At 45.6% G+C, this 22,402-nt stretch overlaps 1 protein-coding gene and 1 long non-coding RNA gene across 5 annotated transcripts; one reads left to right on the top strand and one right to left on the bottom strand.

Annotated features, from left to right (window-relative positions):
* Nucleotides 1-110: 110 nt before the first annotated feature.
* Nucleotides 111-22,366, bottom strand: LOC107263943 (protein patched). 4 transcript variants are annotated; one of them, XM_025079844.1, is made up of 12 exons: nt 22,142-22,279; nt 21,350-21,984; nt 17,512-17,704; nt 11,662-11,851; nt 11,278-11,347; nt 9,942-10,039; nt 9,648-9,861; nt 5,625-6,038; nt 3,707-5,548; nt 3,135-3,623; nt 2,639-2,762; nt 111-2,487 (listed from the first exon to the last, which is right to left on the bottom strand). In XM_025079844.1, exons 4-12 carry the CDS (start codon nt 11,826-11,828, stop codon nt 2,342-2,344), a joined length of 3,564 nt encoding a protein of 1,187 aa, XP_024935612.1. In that variant the 5' UTR covers nt 11,829-11,851; nt 17,512-17,704; nt 21,350-21,984; nt 22,142-22,279; the 3' UTR covers nt 111-2,341. The 4 variants fall into 4 exon arrangements, with proteins under 4 accessions (XP_024935612.1, XP_015587151.1, XP_015587157.1 ...); XM_015731665.2 differs by lacking the exon at nt 21,350-21,984 and having other exon boundaries at nt 22,142-22,366; XM_015731671.2 differs by lacking the exon at nt 21,350-21,984 and having other exon boundaries at nt 111-2,484; nt 22,142-22,366.
* On the top strand, nt 7,141-8,907 carry LOC112493659. The gene is made up of 3 exons (XR_003058219.1): nt 7,141-7,325; nt 7,399-7,508; nt 7,590-8,907. It is a non-coding gene; the product is annotated as an uncharacterized LOC112493659 (long non-coding RNA).
* Nucleotides 22,367-22,402: the final 36 nt, after the last annotated feature.

The following is a 22,402-nucleotide window of genomic DNA, read 5'->3' as shown; positions in this document are numbered from 1 at the left end:
GTAAAACAGATAACTCTATTGGAAGATTCTGGAAGATTCTTAACAAAAATACTCACTCGTAGGTAATTAGACTAATTCCTTTTAAAATTATTAAAAATCATAATGTTGAATATATCTCAAACAAACTTTATTTTGACGCTCATGTTTCTTTGCTATGTATATGTATATACTTTTAAAGATTTAGGTACTTGGGTATCTCTACTAATCTCGACCAACTCTGATAGTACCGAAATTTAAAATCTAAATTCTGTCTGTTTATGTTTCAGTAGGAATTATTTAAACTTTGACATGTCCTGATGTAATTGTTTTTCTGAATGGAGACAGGAAGAGGAAGAACAAACTGAGTTTTATTTTAATACAATATTATTATATTTATGTACAAAAAAGGCGATATACATTATACAAGTAATTGTCCATATATTTAATACATAAAATAATTAGCTTTCATAATGTAATAATTAATGTATTAAGTCATGGTGCAGCTCAAACGCGCTTAGTGGAGGTATATTGACTATTTCCATCTCAGCTCTAAATCTGCTCATTTAAACAATTCTCGAGAATTTTAAAGTCACCGCACGTCAGCTTTTCCTTGAAATATCTTACTTATTCGTAGGATTGTATACAAAATGACTTTACATAAAAAATACTTTTCTTATATTGTACATAATTCGATGAACTTGGTATCGAAAAGTTAAGTTGGGAGTCGAGTCCTAGGATTATTAACTTATAAAATATATTACAGCTTTATACACGATTAGAGGTATGCTTCAGTTAAAGATAATTATCTCATTAAATTAAGTAGCAACTTTATATAAAAATAATATATAGTGACATAAATATTTGAGTATTTTTACAAGTCACCGCATTTCAAACAGACATTGTACAAAGTATTTATTTTTAAATATTTTGGATATCGAAATGAGGCTAGTAAAATAAATAATAAATAGAATTCAGATTCATTTCACTCGAACCACATGCACACTGCTTATGAATGTCATCATCGTCATCGTCATCATTATCTATAGAAATAAATAGGAGAGCTTGAATTTTAAGAATCCTTGTCAAGATTGAACACGATGGTTATGTTTTCTTTTCTTCTGCTCGAGAAATCAGATAGAGTTGTAAAGTAATTGCAATTAATATTAAAAATATTTTTTAAATGATCCGAGAACGTATACAAAGAAATGGTATTAAGTAACAACAATCTTGTCAGCCTCTCAATTTTAATGCATATTTGTAACTCAAGACTCTGCTGCTAAGTGGATCATTTATGATAAATATGGATTTTTAGCATTTAATCAATGTTTTTCATTACACTATATTCTTTTATTACCTTGAGATAGCAGACTTTAAAAAATTAATTAACAATCCATGATATTTAAACTTTTCTTTAAATATTTTATAGATTATGAGTCTCAGTACCTCTTTCTTTTTCAGTCAATAGACTACTCGCACGTCCTTCGATCGTCTAGAACATTCAAATTTTCAATCCGGAAAACATGAATTTCCCGTATATTTCCTATATCTGTTAAACTTCATTCAAAAGTCTTCGATTAGGTACAAAGCCGATACTGCCATTGGTAACGAATTGAACTAGTTTTGCACCTCTCCAAAGTTATCGAGTCTATATACAAATCTTAAAAGACCTTCAAAGACAATGTGATCACATAATATCAATCAATATTATCAATTACCTCTGTACAGCAGCACAATTATGCAGGTAGTTTTAATTGTCTATCTAAGGAAAATATATTCAGAGTAAATTAGACCTTTGCACCTGACAAAAATCGTTCAAAGCTTTTACAAACAGCAGATGTTACATAAAACAATAGATGGCTTTCTCTTTGAAGTTCTCTTAAGCATGCTTAATTAGATTAGTTTACTCATTACCACTATATGTGTCTTGTCGCGTATTCAGTGCAATCGTGCAACTCAGATAGTACGAATATTATACTCAATCGGTTAGAGTTATAAAAGTGCATTCGCGAGGTTAAAATAGATATTTAATTATCATTAATCTATTACTAATCTGCATTGCAATGCACTGAAAATACGACACACGCGTATACCCATTTTCGACGATAATTTAAAACAAGATATCTCGCATTGCGTAACTATAATCGGTTCTGAAGCTGTCTTGTTTTCCGACTTGTTCCGACAGTGTCTTGTTTCCGTTAACATTTATCTGTGTTATAATACTTTCGTTTTATAATTCAAGTAAAACAAGCGAAAGACGTTGAGTTACTTAATGAAGATATGAAACTAGCCTAGTCAGCCTTCTGGAGGTTCCCGCTTTGCGTGGTACTTGAGCAGCAGCTGCCGGTCATCCCGGTACTTGTCATTAGTGTTTATTTGAGTTCGTGTCAGAATCCGGTTCAGAACTGGAACCGGAAGACTCCCCCGTATTAACGTTCGTACTGCAGCGCGAGCTCCTTCGGCTACTGGAACCCGCGTGCCGGCATTTCTCCCCACGATCCACTCCACCTACAATAATTTGAAATTTTTAATTAATCTTTTGCTCTCATGATAATAGTTCTTTTTCATTCTTATATCCGAAAAGACTGCAATCCAGGTGAACCAGGTAAACTTTATTATTTACAGTGGTTCGATTGAACTTTACCATGTCCTGAATACTTACTTGTTAACGGTGTGTGAACTTCGACCTTTATGTTAGCTGTGGCAGTGACTTTAGTCGTAATATGAGATGTCGATGGTACTGGTGATGTTCGACTAGACCCGCTGGTGTCTGATCCGCTACAGTTCTGTTAGTCAAAACAAGAGGACACACTCGTTAGGCATGCTTTGGAATAATATACATATCCTTGGGATTATTTAGCGAATAAAATTCGCAGGGCTCTACTACCACTGTTAACGGAAGGATCGTGTGTACGAAATAGTATTAGAAAACATTGTATGTTCTTATTTCCTTTTTACACATGTTGGGAATGAAGAGATAGTCGGGCTAATATATCTATAGTGACTGTGAACAATCAGAAAACTGAAAATCAATGATGCTCTCAAAATATACTCTCTCCATAATAAAAGAAATAAGCTTGGAACGTATGTATACCAGCCTTCAGTATAAAGTCAATACACAAAATAATATTGTAAGGGCATTCTGAAGTTGCACGCACCTGATTGCCACAGGTTGACGTAGTTTCCACCTTGAGTTCAGGTTGAACGATAATACAGGATTCTTGCGTGCTGTGCCACGAGTTTGGTTCTTCTGTTATTGTTGTTAATGATGGTTCTGCGTGTAGTCTGGCATTGTCGATCTTGTGAGAGCGTCGCGGCGGTGCTGGTGGCTTTGATCTTCTTACGATTGGTGAGGCGGGAGGAGTCGGTGTTGATATTCGATCTGGATGATCGTTAGGTATCACTTCGGCCGAAGGGCCGATCAAAGAGAGTAAAATTGGAAAGAAGAAGAGGCCGTTCACGAGTCCAATACCAATTAAACAGAGTAATACGAGGAAGAAGTAACGAACGATGAATTCAAATTCGGAAAAGGCCAGCATGACCACTGCCAAAAATGTTGTGAGGGCACCGTGTATCACTGGAGCGTACATATGTTCCAAGGCCAAACGTATTCTTCGGTCTCTGCTTCCGATGCTCGTTACAAAACTCTGTAAGTGAGAAAATGTATTTTACAAAATAATTCCAAATCAGCACATTGAATGATATTGATTCAGAATCTGTTGATACTAACCAAACAAATGTGAACAGTGAAGTGAACCGCAATTCCAACGCTGACAACGAGTAGAACAGCTGGCACAGCACTTAATCGTATCCCTGTAAGTCCCATAATTCCAAGGAGTTGTAAGACAACTCCAGCCAATGATGTACCGACCAACAAAGCGGCCCATAAATTCAAGAGTAAAATTCCAACGACGACGATGCTGGCACCGAGTGCTGCAAGCAGCGCGACTCCCAAGTAACTCCTCAAGTCCATGTACTGCTCCCAAAATAGGAATGGTATCCCCGATGGGAAATTAGGCAAGCCACGTTCCTCAAAGCGTCTGCAGACCGTGCGAACGCTGCCGATCAGTTCTGTGATCTCGTTTGTGTCGGTTAGCTTGTGCAAATAGAATGGCATCTGGGCGTACGTTAATGGCATACTCTTTGGGATTTTGAGTTCGTGATCATTCGTATAGAACCACTGCCTTGGTTCTGGTCGCAAATTAGCTTGGGAGGCGCCATAAGCTAAGGCATCGTTGGACGCCCAGGCGCTCAAGTAATTGTAAAATGCTCTGGGATTGATTATTCCCTCGGAGTCGACCAGCCTCACTTGCGTGATCAGAGTCTTGTCTATAGGATTGTCCACGTGACCGGTCTGTACTAAGAGCTTGTAGGCAAGAATGGCATCATCGCTGGCATTCTTGTACCACCTCTCCTGCGTGATACAGCCGTTCTTATAATCTCTGTCGAATGCAGTTTGCAGTCCCTTCAGCCAATCCCGGAAGAGACTCAACCAAAATTCCGGTAAACCACCATCGTCGTTCTTTATCACGTTCTTCACTCTCATGAAAGCATCGTGATAATCGTTCAGCAATTTTTGATTATTTGGATACTCAAAATCTCTGCCAGTGACAGCGTACATATTGTAAAATCCAAAATGCTTCGCTTGAGCGGCAAGGAATGCGTGCTCATCCGAATTTTGTGGAACCAAATCCGTTAATTCCAATCCATCATTTACTCTTATGGCCTGCCAGACACTTCCGGCTAGAACAGCCGCCAGCAGCATCATACCAAAGACCTTAGTGGCCGGTCTCGTAATGAAAGGAGCGTAGTGCTTAGCTGCTAGCTGCGTCAGAGAAAAACTAAGGCACTCATCTTGAGAACATCCTGTCAATGTATCCTCTTCCGTCGACTGTTTCTCTACATCCGTATCCACAATGTCCCCACCGACCCAGGATTCGTTCTGATGATTCCGCGGTGTGAGAATTTGCGTGCAGGTCTCTATCCTCTCAGGTGGTATAGCTCTCGTGACAGTTTGCTTGGCAGTACCATTGCTTTTGTTTCTAGAATTATTCTGCCCATCGGTCAGAGCTGGTAGACAACAGCAGAGTATATCCGAGCGACCTGACCTCCGTCTTCTCAGATCCAAGCTGACCATGGCAGGAAAGACGAGCAGCATGGCTGCCAAATTAAATAGGATGAGTATTCCCGCCTGAAGTGAGAAGACTCTCAGGGCCGGAATTGGAATAATGGCCGCGGCAAAGAAGGCAGACACGTTGCTCAGTCCAGTAAGTAAAACCGACAAGCCTGTTCGCTTAAGGACAACACCAGTCTGTTCACCACTTGGCACTTCGTTTACAGATAGCTCTGCATAAGTATGCGTCAGAAGGAACATATCATGGACTCCAAGCCCCAGCGCGAGGAATGGTACGATTTGAGTGGTAGCAGCGTTGAAGGGTATCCCTAAAAGAGCGCAGAATCCAAGACCAGCAGCTACGGTGGCGCAGACCAACATAACACCAGCTATTCCCACGCCAGATTGCGATCGTACCGGATCCTTCCATCGAAGCAGTGCCACTCCAGCATACAAGAGCTGTAAAAATTTAATTCCGGTTATCCTCCAGTCATTTCGGCATAAAGAGTACAGCTATAAAGCCACCGGTACTTACCATAAGAACGCATCCAATGGCAATCTTAATAACCGAGACCTCGCTGTACTTTCCAAGAATATCGTTCATGGTGGTCGTACTAAAGGCGTACAAGTTGTACGGGGCAGAATCGTTCCCATTGGCGCTTAGCTGTTTTCTGACTTGGTTACTGAAAGCCCGCTGCCAGGTCTCCAGGACAATCGACGCCTTCTCCTGGGACCAATCGATATGATGGACCTTGTAGGTGTTCGCCCAAAGATCATAGAGCTCTCGTTCTCCCATCAGCTGCACGACGGTCTGCAATGCCGCTGCTCTTGTCAGGTGGCCGGTTTTGTTATGCTTGGCTCCGCCGACCACGAGCTCTTCTGGCCAGTGCATGTACTTGGCTGCGAAACCATAACAGCCTCCTGTCAGCTCTGCTCCTATATCCGGCTCCTACGAAAACGTATAGAGAACGCTGTGATTACTGAGTGCAAAGAGACTTCAAGAACGATCGCGCTATGCACGCGCTATATGTTTATTCAGGTTGTATCTGACAGAGTGGTCTGACTCGTATGCAATTTCGTTTAGCCACGTTCGGTATAGTAGACAATTCTCATTTTGAGAATGCATACGCCAGTGGTCTCTCTATCTTGTCCGTGTCTTCTGACTATGATATAGGGGGACATTGGGCAAGGGGGAGTCCAACAAGACGTCGGTCATCTGTAGTCCTGGAAGGGCTCCTTTTATAGGGCCCCATAAAACCGCCTTGTGAGGTCCTCGCGTTGGATCCCCTCTACGACCTAGCATCTCACCTACGATCACGTTTTTATAATTTCCTTAGGGCCGTGCATCGCTTTGTACCCTTTTAGCCGTATCGGCCAGGGCCGTTGTTTGAGGGGATAAAAAATTGTCCGATAGTTGAGGGGCTGTTCCAAACGGATACACCGGTAACACACGAGCCACGGTTAAACTGGTACTTTTCTAAGTCCCAGTAAATCCTCTAAGAAAACTTAACGATCTACGTGCCGAGTGCGTGTATAGAAATACTATCCGACGATATATCAAATTTGATATTTATTTTTTATTTCTTCTCAAAGGACAGACTCCCCTCGGTTAAAAAGCCGTATAGCAATAATCCCGTGATCTACGATTTCTCCCGGAATTACATTTTTCTGCAATCCGGTATATCGCAATATACGTTTTACCATTTAGCTCGTGTAAACTCGGATACACGACCATGCCGTACAATTCGTATGATTCGAGACTCGGAATTCTCTGCGAGGCACCGTGGACCAGAGTTCCTGGGGCATGGGTCACAGAGCCCATTTTCCCTTCTCCCGTTACAATGGAAGAGGCCGCAGGCATCGCAGGGTGTCACCCGCACGAGGAACCAGACTGGAGGCAGCCCCCAGGCCCACCCACGGCGATTTTCGTACGCCTTATGCATCAAGGTCTGACGTAGAAGGACCAAGGTCAACTTTTCATCCTGGACCCCGAGGACGCGGTACACGGGTACCAATACGCTCTTGGTACCTCGGCTCATCCGCATAATCCGCACGAGTGACGTTTGCAAGATAGAATGGGGAATTTCCAAGTGCAAAAATCCCTATGAAATTGCAGTGAGCTATCGCAATTCACCAAGTGCTCTACGCGCACTGCCTCCATTACTCCCGATTCGTCATGGATCGATCGAAGCATTGCTCGAGATTGAACTTACTTATTCCATTCGTACGTCCCAAGGTAAGGCCAGTTTGGACTTCGTTAAGACTGTCAATTGAACCTAGTGTAAATTCTAATCACGATGATTCCATAGATCTGCATAACAACACCGACAAGAATACAAGTGACACGAATCGTACGGCAAATGCCCTTCTCTTAGCAGCGCTTCAAGATATAGGCCAATAAACCAGACGCCGGATATCAGTACGGAATACCAAATAAAGATAACATATGTTATTTCCACCGAACACGTATTCACGATTCTTACGTCAGACATTTACATAGGCACACGGCAGGACACGTATTTCGTCGCTGTGCAAACGTCACCGATCTACAGACATATTCTTCGTGCTTCTTGCAGCAGCTACTCAGGAATATAAATCGTGCTAATGGTACGTACACAGTGAGAATATCGACAGGATCCATACGAGAGATTCAGGAAGACGAAGAAAAAAATGAGAAAAAAATCCAACAGAGAGAAGAGTGTCCAAAGAATCAGGAATTATAATTGCCGCTGGTTTATTCGCTTACGGTGCCGTATCCATTGAGCCAGTAATCGCATTAAGTAATTGCGGCAAGGGAAGATACTCCAAGAGCCACTAGAATCTCTAACGAACCGGTAACCTGAGGCAGGATTGTCAAGCCAACATATAAGGAGAGTCCATGTTTTATGAACAAGTTAGCCAAACTAGTTTTTAATTAATCGTCCGGTGCAATTAAGAATCTCGAGATTCGCCTATTACAGTAGAAAAGCTCAGTCCGTAGTCGACTTGGGATGTCCACGTTGCCCTCTCGATTGCCAGAGGAAGATTGCTCCTAGCAAAAAGATGGCAGCTGTTCAGCGAGCAAACGCTCTGATAACTTCATCGCCGCAGAATAGGTAGTGCCTGGGTCAGTAGGTATATATATATATATAGGTACACATAATACAGGAACTATATACTATAGGCAGCAGGTGTATGGGAGCCCTAATGAAGCCTGGTTGGTTCATTCGATTTTTCCTTGGACAATCCAGAAAAATTAGCTTCGTAGTCTCGCGTCATCTAGCTTCTCTCTTTCTTATCTTTCTAATTAGCCGAGGATACCTTAGACCTCACTGTACATACGAACGATAGATTATCCGTTGATGATCTCGATGAGTCTTTCAATAACGTGAAATCAATTTGACCGATACTATCTCTTTGCAGTCTGCGATTATACCGCATTGCCAGGTTATGTATACTTCTATCCCGGCGTCTTTCTTCTTCTTATTCTTCGTCCTCCTTCCTCTTCTTCTTGCTTTCCGACCGCGATGGAATAGCGGTAATCGTATGAAAGAGTATACACACGTATATGTATACGTATGTTAATGGTGGCGAAACGATAAGTGCGTAATATGCCGGCGGTGTACCTCGCGACCACCGGCGTAGCGCAATAATGACGCACATCTTTCGATTTTATTATTTTAATGCCCCGTACGACCCACGCAGCTCGCATATTTATTACTGATTTAGCGTACGGGAATATTTCATTGAAGACGCGTCTCGGTCGCCGAACGTTAACTGCCAGCTTTTAATTACTTTGTTTCTTAAGTCAGCCAGTTAAGTCCTATTTATGTGTATGTCTCCTATCTATGTGTATGTCTCTTATCTTTATATAACATAGGCCGGGGATCGGTTGAAGGACGGCGACCAAAAAAAATATCCAAAAATCTGACAGCTTTTAAGGCCGTGCAGAATAAATGATTGTCATAAATAATGTAGAGCCTGTTGGAAGGCGTCAATGTTGAGCAAGCCGATAAATGTATATCTTAGAAGCGTATTTGAATGAAGGGGGTATATCATATGTGCGGCATATGTTAATGTACATACGTGGGGATACATGTTGATTTGACAATTGACATGTTGAGCTATGACTCGCTAAGCGTGTTTGATCACTGCCGTGAATACTTGCGGATGCCGTTAATTAAAGTCAACGCTTTACGGCTTTGATTGGCCATTTCGTCCAGTGAGGGTTCGACCATTGAATTATTTGAAGCTTTCGGTGCCGCGCTACGTGCGCGTGTACGTCACACGCAGAATTTCAAGTGGCCGCTTGGTATTCCTGAATGATATCTTACCTGTAGGAATTGGTCACCAATCATGGATGTCTTATACATTGTATATTTGAGGTGCAACATTTTCAATGAAGCAACTGTAGGGGGGAAGGACGAGTTAAAAAGTTTTCATGCTCATTCGCAGACCTGGGTTGCTTTTTGAATTTTATACTGGAGTACTGGTAATGATCAGTCCACGAAGAAGATGCTAACCAGGTGCCGATACCTTGCTGTGACTTATTTTGAATTTCTGTCTTCCAGGTACATACCTGTTGTGTATTCTTGTTCGGCGCTGTTTTCGGACACTCCGGATCGCTCGGATCGAGACACGGTTTACTTTGGTAGCCATTTGTTATCCCTGATCTCTTCATATAATCCTCCAAGGTCTTGAAGGGAAAGCCAGTTTGCAGTGTCTTAATCCTCTCCAGCATCTCCGTTGGATTTAAACTGGTCCATTGTACGGTCCTACTTATCTCTCCATCCCTGAAAGAGATGAGCAATTGAATAAATATATTTACTTGGATAAGTGAAAATTAGCAATACGCCTTTATAAGGATACTTACGGTACATGAACTGGGTAAACAGGTCCCAGTAGTTTACTCCCTTCCCAAAAACAGTCCAAAGGTGTAATAATGGCGCAGGGTATGATATTTTCAAAAATCTGCAAAAAACAAATATATATATATATATACAAATCTGTATCTATCCTCATCTCGATTCTAAACAAGTTCCCCGTCACGACCAAAATATCACACTCAAACTCGCTCGCTCATAAATCAGTACAAAAGTAAATATAAATGTACCATTAGCAGTCCCATCTCCGAGCCCGAGGGCTGTTATCATATCGAAAAGTAAAACCCAAGAAATGCCTAATCTATCACTTAAAATCAAGGGATGTCCAAGTAAAAAGAACCCACAGGGACCACCGTCGCGTTCTCAGAAATAGAATAAGGTCGGCTTCCACGGTGTTTTATCGTTTAGTAATACAGACCCGCGTCCCCCAAGGGAAGATTATCGTAGATTAAGTTTCCTGCTTCCAGGAAGAATTTTAAAGATGTCCCAACAATACGGGAGAGGGATGCGATGTAATCGAGTTCCCCGGAAAAGAAAAGAAAGAAAATCCTTAAATAAAGTTACAAATTTTAAACCCAGTACAAAAATCCATTTCGACAGCCCCCCTCCCTCTCCCCCCCCCCATATATATATATTTCAAACCGGATATACGTCAAAAGCGGAAATGGCATATCATAAGGGAACCGACGTCGAGCGTTTACCCTCGAGGCCATTGGTCAGGTATTTACTGCGCTCGGTCACATTTGCGTATAATGACAGGTAGAGCCTGGACCACACATGACACGGCGTACGGTCGCGGCCGCACCCCGTCATTACACGAGGCTAATTGCCTGGCCGCTTATTTAGCTTAGTCCTCCTTCGTGCGTCTCCCGTACGTGGATACTTTGGTAACGTGGTTACGCGGTATGCGTGCGTCCACGCGTATGCCTACTGCCGGTCTATATTTATACGCTTCGTATGCGCACATACGAGAGCACGATATTCGCGTCTGGCAAAGGTATAGAGAGGCGCCCACGTGATATGGGTGGCTGCCCACCTTGCGGCGAGTCTCTGCATGCCAGCCCATCCATCATCCCGTATAAAGTGGGAATTCTCCCAAGCAGCCCCCCTTCCCCGCCGGCAGCCCCTATTATCTCGAGCAACCCCTGTATTTCATGTACAGGCCCAACGGGTACAGAGAACAGCGAGCAGCAAGAACGCGGTACATTTGTCGCGCGAACGACGGGGAGCTTTGAGTCCTTTTCCTTTCTTTCGTCCTCTCGAGCGATACAAGCGTTCGCAATAATTCTTGCGTGAGATACGGCACAGCCGGGACTTCTGAATTACCTGGTCGATGTAGTGCATGTCGAAGTTCGGTATACTCGGTGCGTAACACATGTCCTTCAGCTTCCACGAGCTACAATATGAAAAAGTATACGGGGATTAGTATATAGGCCACTGTGATTGGTATCGCATAGGCGGTTGTATGTCAAAGCGAATATTTTTAGGGGTTCCGATGAGTTTCTATGAAACGAGCTGGGCGCGTCTGTCGCCGATGAAAATTGGTCGAGAGAGTTTTCCGCACCCGTGACTAATCGTCGATAAAGATTTAACGATCTGACCGGGCCATTGTTCGCTCCTTCGTGGGTACTGCATTCGCGTGGCTCTTAGTGCCTTGGGGTGTTGTGTGCGGGATATACGTGTGTTTATATATATAAAGAGGAGACTCACATTTCAAACAGGTGAACGGTGACTTGCGTAGCCGCCTTAAGAATCGCTAAGTGTTCCTTTAGCGCGGCGGGATGAAGGATATTCGCTCCGGAGTGTCTTGGCGTTTGGATGACGAGCTGGTGCGTGGAGGCGGTCGCCTCGCCCAGTGCTTCCGAGGCGTACTTCATCTCCCTCTGCAGACGTCCACCTTCTACGGGTAGAAAAGAGACACGCGTGACATTTACTTGATTTTTAAGTGACCTAGGTAGGAGGGTTGCGTCGATAGAAAAATTTTCGTAAAATTTATTATCTTTACGAAATCAACGTGGATACGTCGTCGAGACTGCTGGCTTATGGAAATGGCGTATGGGCCGTACGTTTCGGTACCCCCATCCTGCCGGATTTCATCGTCAAAAATGCCGACGGCGTATTGCACGTTCCGCCACGGCCCTCCGGACCACCCGTGTTGCTTCGATTCAGTGGTTCTCAACTTGGCTGTGTTTCCCCATAGGATCTTACTCATGACTCCCACGGATACTTGGATGAGAATTAGTACGGGGGCCCATGGGCGGTCATAGGGACCGCTGTCTACGGATATAGGAGTCAGCCGTAGGTCCATCCCGGCTCCAGGGACGAAGAAGAACTTTCACGGACTATCCGTAGGGCGTAATGAAGTCGCTCCCGGGACTCGTCCCGTGTCTCCTCTGGACAAACAATTTTTTGTCCGAGACAACATTTCCGGGAGGAGCGTCACTTCATAACGGGTGTCCTAATACGCGAGTATGAAAATTCCTAGTTGATCGTCTTCGACGCGTCCTTGCGCCGTTACTTGATCTGTGCTATCCCTTGTTGTAGATATTACGTCACTATTGAATCTACTATGGAATTCTTCTGCGAGCCTCCATCGTATCGACTTCCAAAAGGGTATCGGAGGCGCGTAGAGGCTGACTGCGCGCAATGTGTACTATGGGTACGATGGAGCCTAGCGCCGGCATCGGGTGAATCACTCTGTAGAATGCGGGCAGCGGAGCTCCTCGTAATAAAGACACTGACTCTGCCCTACGAGGCAAGAAGCAGGATAACAGTGAAAAGTACGTCGGGGTCGGTACAGGAGAGAGGAAGTCAAGTAGATGTAAAAGGTGCAGGATGAATAAGGAAAAATTAATATTATGGTTCCCGAAGGGCGACCAAGGGATGCCGTTGCGGTATGGTAGAGAGGAGATACGCGGCGAGGGGAGGAGAGTGGAGTGAATCTCTTGATTTATCGACGGGGCGTCTCTGTAATTATTTCTCTGTCCCAGTCACTCTCGAGGGAGATGTTACCGCTCTGTCCCCTCCCGGCTACCGTAATTGCCTCGCAGGACTCTGTCCATCCCTGGTACTCCACGGGCCTCCTGAATGGCGGCCTCTCTGTCGGAAGCTCTTGGCCACTCGCCATTCAGCACCGGGCGGTCCAACATTGGCTCCATTGTTTCATTATGTTAGCATCGCGCAGCGCACCTTCGTCCTCTCTTTCTTTTCGTTTTCTTTTTTTTTCCATTCGAGGGAAAAAGGAGGGAACGCTCTTCCCCCTCCTCGGTCACTGGTCCTCGGTCCATGCTGGGTCACCGCACCCTCCCCTACGCTATGAGTTCCCGTTAATCAACTTCAATTTTCCGATCTACCCCACTAAGTGGTGATGTCTGTCGCCCTACGTTACAGTACCGAATGTAGACACGTTGTGAGAAACATTTTTATTATGGGATCAAACCTAACAGCTTTGACTTCCCTTCTGAAGTCATCATTTTCAAGGGTCTTGGGCCCCGCTGAATCTATCGGTGGCTTCTGTGGGACCCGAGAGACAGTAGAGACTCGACTGTTTGCAAGACAAATATTTGACGGTAATTTGACATTGGCCTTGGGCATACACGAGACTTATCTCCAGAATCAACAAGACCTGGGGGACGAGTGTGTTGAGAAATCCTTTTTTTCTTTACCGTGCCTTAGCGCCAAGAGGCAGGTGCAACCTGGTCGATGTCCGACGATTACCACGAATCATTCCCTTGTAGATTTTCGAACGTTGCTTCTCGAGTCTCCTGAGAGATTTTTTTTTCCTTTTTCCTTCTTTTCTTTCTTCAAGGCTTCTTGAGAATTCGAGGAAACGTACCTCCGGGACTTGGGGAAAGTTCCAACGATTATACCAATTTAGAGAAAGGGCACCCGCCCTGGTGACTGTGGGGGCTTTCATGGTACCAAGACGCAGAAGATCCTCCGTTGTCTTCGAGTTTAACGGCGGTTACGTGGACGTAACAGCGGCCTTCCGCTTGACGGAGGTCAGTTATAGGATACCGGAATGGTCGCTAATCGGCAAGGGGGCTGAGCAGCCACTTCCTGAATTCCGAGACGGTGAAACTGAAAGCACTCCTTGAGAAAACACGTGCGGACAGCTTTACGGCGTGTGAAAATAAAAACCACGTGCGTCTGCCCGACTTCTTCCTCCTCGTTAAGGGTGTTCCAGCATTCCCATATGCTATTAGCCCTGCGGTTCGTGTTAATGTCGTGGGTATTTTTGGTGCCCTGCGGGTTCCCTTTTCCCCAAAGGGAATTGGGAAAAAGGCGCGATAGCTCTAGGGTGAAACGTTAATGGCGTTTGGGAGGATTGCGATTCTCTTCCACGTAGGACTCACTGATTTACGTAAAGCGGAAGAAGATTATTTTCTCATAAACGTCGTAAGCTCCCTCGTTAATAAAGATCCATTAAAATTGATATTCCATAACCGCGATCAGGCTTCGCAGCAGCCACAGAGCCAATGACATCTGGACCGGATGAAAATCAAAAGAAGAGACGACAAACACGTTGGGGATCACTGATCGCGTCACGTCGCAGCCGACGGGTATCTTTACCTCTCAGACTTGACTGACTCTATCCATACAAATTGCTAATTAAATGGCACCCGCCGGCTCCTATAAGGAAGCAGGAGGCGCAAGTAGCGCTGTCCTCCGAAGTGAGATTAGTTCAGCGGGTTCTACGGAACAAGTGTCCAAGAAGGAAAGGGCACAGGGGGGGGGAGAGGCTGAACAGCAACATAGTCCCGTCGAATTTTTTGAAACGAACAATAGCTTTTCGGGGTTGATGCCCACGAGACGGATAGTATGAACGGGACAGGAGGATTGAAGGTGTAGGTACGGTATATCTCGGACTCCTTGACGAAGTTGTGAGCGAGGCCCACCGAAGCCCAGTGATGGCCCCAAGCAGGCTTAGTTCAGACTCGGACCAACTCTTGGTTCAGGCACTGAGACACGCAGGCCCACCGCTGGCTGGTGTGTTGGCTGGCTAGCTGGCTGGCGCACACAGAGAGCTGAGCGGGCCACCCACCGCGACCATTCACCGGAACCGAGCCCCATCCAATCCCAGTGGTACTCATCGACCTCCGCGAAAGACCCAACTCCCGTGTAAACGATTCAAAGTCGCCGCACACCAACAACCGCGCTCGACATTCAAGGTCGTCCTAATCGTCAAATCGATTACTATCGATTACTATCGATTTCTTGAAAAGCCAATTTCTCCATTTTCACCTAAAATATAAAACCCAACAATTTGCATATTCCCTAAAACGCGATCGCGGTAGTACAGCACGCTCCTCTAGATGGCAGACGTGATCCCTGCCCGGCACACTATACAGTGAACCGAACTGTTGCCGGAAGTGATCCCGATCAGAGCCTCGTGAATTTCCCCGAAAGACCATTCGTGGAATACAAATGACTAACTAATTGGATCCTCGTGTACCTATATCTGTAGTGTATCCAGAGAGAAAGAGAGAGACCTCATGACCGGAAGAGAGCGACAGCCAACTCTCGGAGAGCGTACGTGGACTCCTGCGAATAACAGTGTAGCGTAAACAGGAGATGAGATCCTCTGTTTATGCGCCCGTCCATCGGACGGTGCAACAACAACAGATTCCCGGTGGGTCTTGGGACGATCCTCTGACTCTCTTATCCCCGTTGAGGTCTTACGAGGACTCCGCGTCTTGCTCCTTTGCTCCCTTGCTCCGTTCCTCTTCTGGGTACCTCTCTCCTACTCCGACACTCCCTTCCCTCGCGACCCTTTCTCGCCGGGCCGGCATCTCTGCTTCTTCTGCTCCTCTCTCACTCGAAGGCATGGGGGCCTAATGAAGATGTAAGCAGTCGGTCGGCCCTCGTGTACCGTCGTGCCTTCGTCCTCTGTCTGCCCGGTCACACTAACGCCGAGGAGCCCTCCTTGTCTCTCTACAGGCCGTTACAGAAGCGCAGGACCATCGGGACCAGGCATTGCGCCAACCAGTGGATACTTTGCGAAGCCCTGTAACGGCTTACGATATAAGTACTCAATTTAGGGGTGTATCGTATTACGTGTAAAGCGACATGACAAACTGATCGATCAGCTACCGTGAAACCCATCGGTCATCTAATCGATTGATTTCCACAAAGTAATCCTTAGTCCTGTGTAACGTATTACCACGGATGGGAATATCTTGAGTATTCGTATCTAACGCAGAGAAGGGACGAGGTCTCCGAGGTATTTTAGGAATCTCTGAGAATTTATGAAACACCCTGTACCCAGGCATCTTCACCAAGACGAAGCGTGAGGATACCCTTGCTCGCTCAAGACGTACCCGAAGCCCATGCTTCTCTTAGGCCGTGTACGCGGACGTCCAGGAAGAGAAAGATATCACTGCGCGTCATTCGCATCTCAGTGTTTCGCGAGCCGCTCGTATCTTGGCTAATAAGAAAAGTGAATACTTCTAAAAGGGAGAAAAGTATTTGAACGTGCTCGAATAAACATCTTCTGCGCATGCGTCGACTATTTAATGCGCTTGCCCACCAGCTGTATACCCTGTGTATTGTTTCTATTGAGATTGTATTTACACGAGCGAGCCCTTTGGTGCGTAAAATTCGACAGACTAAATTTGTCTCTACCGGTCAGGTGCTGCAGGATGAGGTTGCTCTGTCCTCCCCGGTTAACCATTTACCGAACAGTCTGACCGGGTTCTGCATCGTGCGTTATCGAGGCACAGTGCGCCCGCATCTCGCGCGCAGTCACCTCACGGATATCCGGTACTGATCTCGACACGTCCATCTCGGATCCTGATCGATATCGTCTGGCGCGGCTGACCGACTGTGGTCGTGGGACGGCGCTGACTTGGATAAAGGAAAGGAAAAAGTTTGTCAGATGGTAAGTAGACGTTGCCACGGGTAATACGTAAATTAAACGAATTACAGTTGTTCGCGTTGATGACTCGAAGATTTAAGGTAACTCACTGGGATCGTATCTCTTTCCAGACGGTGCTCGTGCCTTGGAGTCGGCGCTATTTCACCAGAGTACCGGTGGCTCCATTTCCTGGACGGACTTTACCTAAGTGCGCCATGCGTACGGTGTAGGTTGCAGGAGCGTTTGAATTAACATTCGAGCCTACGGATAAATATAGAGGCCACCCAGCGAGCAACTAATGTACTGGGGGCGGGGATTCTGCTCGCGATATTCTTTTTGACATTTTCTTTTTTTCTTTCTTTCTTTCTTTCTCCGTTCTCCACAAGGTACAGGAATACATCACAAGACACACAGAAGTCTAGTTCGTTCTGTTCCGTTGAGTGACAGGCGCCATTAGGGACAGTCGCTGGAGAGCTCGTGCAGGGAAGATCGAAGCTGGCCGGAAACCAGTATAGCGAAGTACCTTGCGTGTATACCTGGCTCAGACTCATTTCAATGGGTTCCCCCCCACCGAGGTATCGGATGAGGCAGTCGGTAAGGAAGAGAATCAACAAGACAGATTCGATGGTACACAGTTATGAGAACCGGAAGTCGACTTCAAGACTGGAGGGACGTCGATTCCGTACTACTCCAATGGAACTTACCCTGGACCCATAGTTGCTCGACCTTGCTGTGGACCTGGGCCGACTTAAGCGCCACGCAGAAAGTGGCTAGTGCCAAGATCGCGACGAACAAGACCTTCCCTGCGTGCCTTTGCAAAAAGTATCCCAGCTGACTCAACTGATCCTGCAGTCGCGCCCTGATCCATACCGCTGATCTTTGACCCTCCGCCTTGCCCTGGAACATGGAAGGGTTTCGGAGTATAAGTAACCCTTCTTTCATCCATCTCTCTCTTCTGACTCGTAGCAATAACGTGATAATACTTTGCCTGAGGTATCCTCAGGTTTCACCAGGGTCACCCGTTATACACGTGAACGCGGCACGGCAGCAGCGGGTACTTTAAATTGGCCGTGTGGGCTTGACGATGATAAATGGCAGCCGCGACCACGGCTAAACTTTTAGAACGAAGTTAGTACCGGGCGATCGCGCATAAACGAGGGCCGCAACATTGCAAACGGCAACGTTGCGCACTACCTGGTGGTCACCCTGACAATGTGCTCGGTGGACCACCCGCAACAATACCTATCTCTTCTGGTCAGGAGAGGAGAATCAGAGAAAGGGACAGAGTGAAAGAAGGAAAGAGAGAGAGAGAGAGAGAGAGAGAGAGAGAGAGAGAGAGAGAGAGAGAGAGAGAGAGAGAACCAAGCGCCCAGGGAGAGAAGCCACTATCTCAAACAACAACAAAAAAGTACAGTTATACTCTGCCGAATAGATGAAAATATGGATTACGTTCACGTATCTTGGGCCAGTAGCTGAATATCGGATAGCATGGTTTTCCAGTCAATTATGTTTGCGTACCGTTCCGGAGGTAGCTCGGGTAACCTTATACATATACCGAATTCACGTCAGCCACATGGCTTCGAAGGAGGGATATACTCGGATGACCTGGAAGAGCGCAAAATTTTTGTTCGCCGACAGAGCGACAGAAAGATCCTTTTCGAGCCAGGGAAACGATTGGATTCCAGGTGAGTCCCATATAAGTCCCATGAGAGCGCATTCCTCGGCCTGGAACCCAAAGTCGAAACTCTATACTCCATATATGTCAGATCTTCCTTTTATTTTTGTCGGTCGTCGCCAACACCTTTGCGCTAAATGACATCGTCAATGGAGGATCCAGATAAGGGAACACGAGAAACAACAGAAAATGTCATTTACTCTCTCTCTCTCTCTTTGAGAAATGCTCTGGTTCTTCCTCACGGAGGAGGAAGGTCGTGATTGGGGACTCGACGCGGTAGCTTCTACATCCTTGGCACGCCTCGTTATTTCGCTCTCTCGAGCTCGATTTGCTCGTGCGGGAGAATGGCCAACGGTGCCTCCTCCTCCCCCCCTTCCCCATCGGGTGGAAGGATGCTAACGAATTTATGTTATTTGTATTTTTAATGTTTTTTATGGTGCGACTCGGGCTGCGAGTAGATAGCAGACAGCATAACAGGATCTTATGTCAACGGTGGTGGTCCCAGTCACGAGGTTGTAATATGTAGATACTGCCCACCAACGAGAAAACCCATACAGGCCCGCGAGCACTTACGAGAAACGGGGTCTTCTTCTTCCTGGATTTAAACTGTCGCCAGCCACGACGTTGTGTCACAATATACGCTTGAACAGAGAGAGAGAGAGAGAGAGAGAGAGAGAGAGAGAGATTTTATCGATTAAAAATCGCAAGATCATATATCCCATTTCTAGTCTCTACTCAGCTGTCAGTTCGTATGCATATCGTAGGAACAAACGTAACTATATATACCTGTACAGTCTATAGGTTAAGTGACGTAAGGAATTCTAAAGTTCACCGAACACCTTCTAGATGGAATTGAAATGTATCTCTGCCTAGAGAGTACAATTGTACGTGGGATTTCAGTGGGTGGCTCCCCGATGCCTATCTCGGAGTTGTCTAGACGTTACACGCATCACAAAACTATTATACAAGAAGATTTAAATTACTCTTATCTACCTCCTCGTCATCGAACGTTCATTGAATTATCAATAGCACTGCGCCGCGAATAGAGCTAAGTTTGCGAGGAGTCGCAAAAGGAAGAATTTTAATAACAATTCTTTTTTCGTCATTCAAATTTTAACCGCACATCCATCTAACGCTATTAGATTATTGATTCTGTGTGTAACAACCAAGTACCGTAGTCTTAAATGGATAGCAGGAGCTAATGCAGGATAATTGAGGTTAGGTAATTCGGTATCATGAAACGAAAATTCGGGCGCTCGATTTTCGACTGAAGGATGAAGCTATCAACGTCAAAGGGAGATTGAGACGTAGCTTGGGGCCCCGGGGGCCCGCAGCGGTTGGTGGGTCTGCAGGGTCTTAAGTTAGGTATACGCCGGCAGGTATGGGGCCCGGTAAGAATGAAGATTGAAGACATTCAGGCAATGGCAGGGGGCGTGTATCCCTGGCAGAGATCAAAGGGGCCCCAATTTCCTAACCCCGAGGCCCCTTTCGGCTACCTCCCTGCTAACTTATAGATTTGGCCAGTCGACGTTTCCCGCAAATTTCCTCGGCTACTTAGAACTCCCATTATATCGAAATACTTTCCAATTTTTCACGCTCGATACCCGTGCGCTACCTTTTGCACCGAAGACACCCATCGACGTAACTCTGTTACAGACTTTCCTTGGTAAGAGAAAAAAAGTCAATAGGCATTTTGTGGATCTTACACTGATTTTATCCAGAGTCAAATAGACAGAAAACGAGATTGAAGGATCACTACGATTTTACTCGGGTAAGACAGCTCGTAGATCGATGAATTCCGGGCATTGTGAGTAACCCCTGCCCCCCCTTCGTAGTTTCCCCCTCAGCCCTTGGCCAAGAGCACCGTCCGTATTATAATGTTAGTATGGAAGCCTCACACGATGTCGGCGCCCTTTAATCTCAGTCTACACGCACGTCGGGAACGCAACGTGCGTGAATGCCAGCATTGTGCACGCGGGTTCAGCTGCCAGAAATTAAGACATGATTATGAAATATTATAGCCATCCTCATCGAGAAAAATATCCTGGCTTCGGGACATTCTCGCTCTCTGTGAAGTAAGGCGCCTCGCGATACTTGTACCGTGTGTTATACGTATAGGTATATTCCAGTTATGTAGGTAAATCTATATATACGTATATAATGAACCAGCTGCGTGTATTCCGTTACTCTGAAACACGATTTCCCGAATGGGCTCACATAAATTCAAGTATAAGACCGTACCCTAGGAGCACACGCACCCGGATGACTTATTCAGCCACGTTGATATCAATTTACTTCACATTCCAACGAGACGAGGAATGCAAGTGCCTACAGGACTCAAAGCGTGGTACTGACTTCTATATACATTACGGAACCTCCCTTGTATATATAATAATTTTTGGTAATACTTTCTCGAGTATTTACAATGACTGTCTAGTCGATGCTTCGGAATCGATATTCTGCTATCTTTATGTATGACTATCCTAGAGCCATCTCTTTACGGGGAATGCACATTGCCAACGTTCAGTGCTGAGGTGGAATGATGGTACAGCAGAGTACAAGGCTGAGGCTACTGGCCATGAGTCACTGACTCATCTCGCACGAAAGCGCTACTATGGAGGCACTTTCGAGAAAAGTAGAGCATGGACCCTCCTCCCGTCGAAGGAATTCATTCTTGTTCAACCGGGCATTATTAAATTGCGCAATCGTGTAAACAGCAGTTGGAGAAAAGTTGGAAGTTCCTGGGACGACTAGGAGGATCATCGGCGTAACATCAAACAAAACAGCCTGAGAATAAATTATTGGATGTTAGAAGGAATTGTACAGGTAAAAAATTGCCGCGCAAATTTATTCTGACTGAGTATTACCTGGAACCAGTCCGAATTCAGTGTAGAATTAGTTTCGGATGGTTTTCGAAAGTCAGCTGGAGACCACGGAAACTGTATGGCTCAAGGTGGAACTGGTTTTCTTCTCGCGGTAATATGGAACGGAGCCACCTATTTCCCGTTCCGAGAACATTCCTCTCCTCTTGCGGAGGTCGCTGAAGACTTGGGGTCTTCGAAAGGTGATATCAACAATAATCGTCATCACGTGCTACGCACATTTACTATAAGACCTTGAAGGTACTATGCTTGCGCATTGGGCGAGTGTTACTTTAGTCTTAAGAAAAATAGTCTGGCTACCGAGCAGGAAGTTGTTTCTTGTTTCGATCCGGTCGATAGTCCGACTGTTGATGTACTGGGTTGCGTTTGAAAACACGATTTGGACCACCCGCGTCTGTGAAAGTCTACCAGGGTCGTTGTAGGAGAGGCAACTATGGAGCACGGAACACCTTCCAAAGAGGCATGCCTTCTAGAAGATGAAGCATTCTTTTGGGTCTCGCGAAAAAGAAAGACTATTCCACTCTTCTAGATCCAAGGTACGAGGAGGATGAATATTTTAAGACTTTTCTTGAGAATCAGGAAGTATTGACGTACCAGTGGAGATGGCAATGCTTGAGAATCTGCAGAGAAGATATTTTTGCGTTTACCTGAACGAAAGAAAAAAGAGCGGGCGATTCAAATGAGCGTACAGGTAATGCAAATTGAAGGTGAATGTCCCGGTACTTATGTCAATGGTGACAAGGATAGCAACTATAGTTTTAATTTGGCTCTCTATACCTTTTCAAGCTGGTCCAAAGCGATGGCAGCATCCGTCCAACTTGGCCTCACGTACAAATCACTCTCGTGCCTCTGTTTTGTATTTTCCATGGCAGCCTTGCCATTGCAACTCGACGTACTCGTGCCATTTTGTAAAATCTGGGTCTGAGAACCAGAAGGGCGTCCCGCTAGGATCCCTGAAGGGCCGGACGCAGCGACCATGATCCGTCATGCATCTGCCCCCGACACGACACGCGGTAGAACTATTTTTAATTTTCACTC

Source organism: Cephus cinctus, unplaced genomic scaffold (genome assembly GCF_000341935.2).
Source record: "Cephus cinctus unplaced genomic scaffold, Ccin1 Ccin1_scaffold0013, whole genome shotgun sequence".
NCBI classification, from domain to species: domain Eukaryota; kingdom Metazoa; phylum Arthropoda; class Insecta; order Hymenoptera; family Cephidae; genus Cephus; species Cephus cinctus.
The sequence above is the reverse complement of the archived record's forward strand: the minus strand, read 5'-3'. Positions and strand labels throughout refer to the sequence as shown.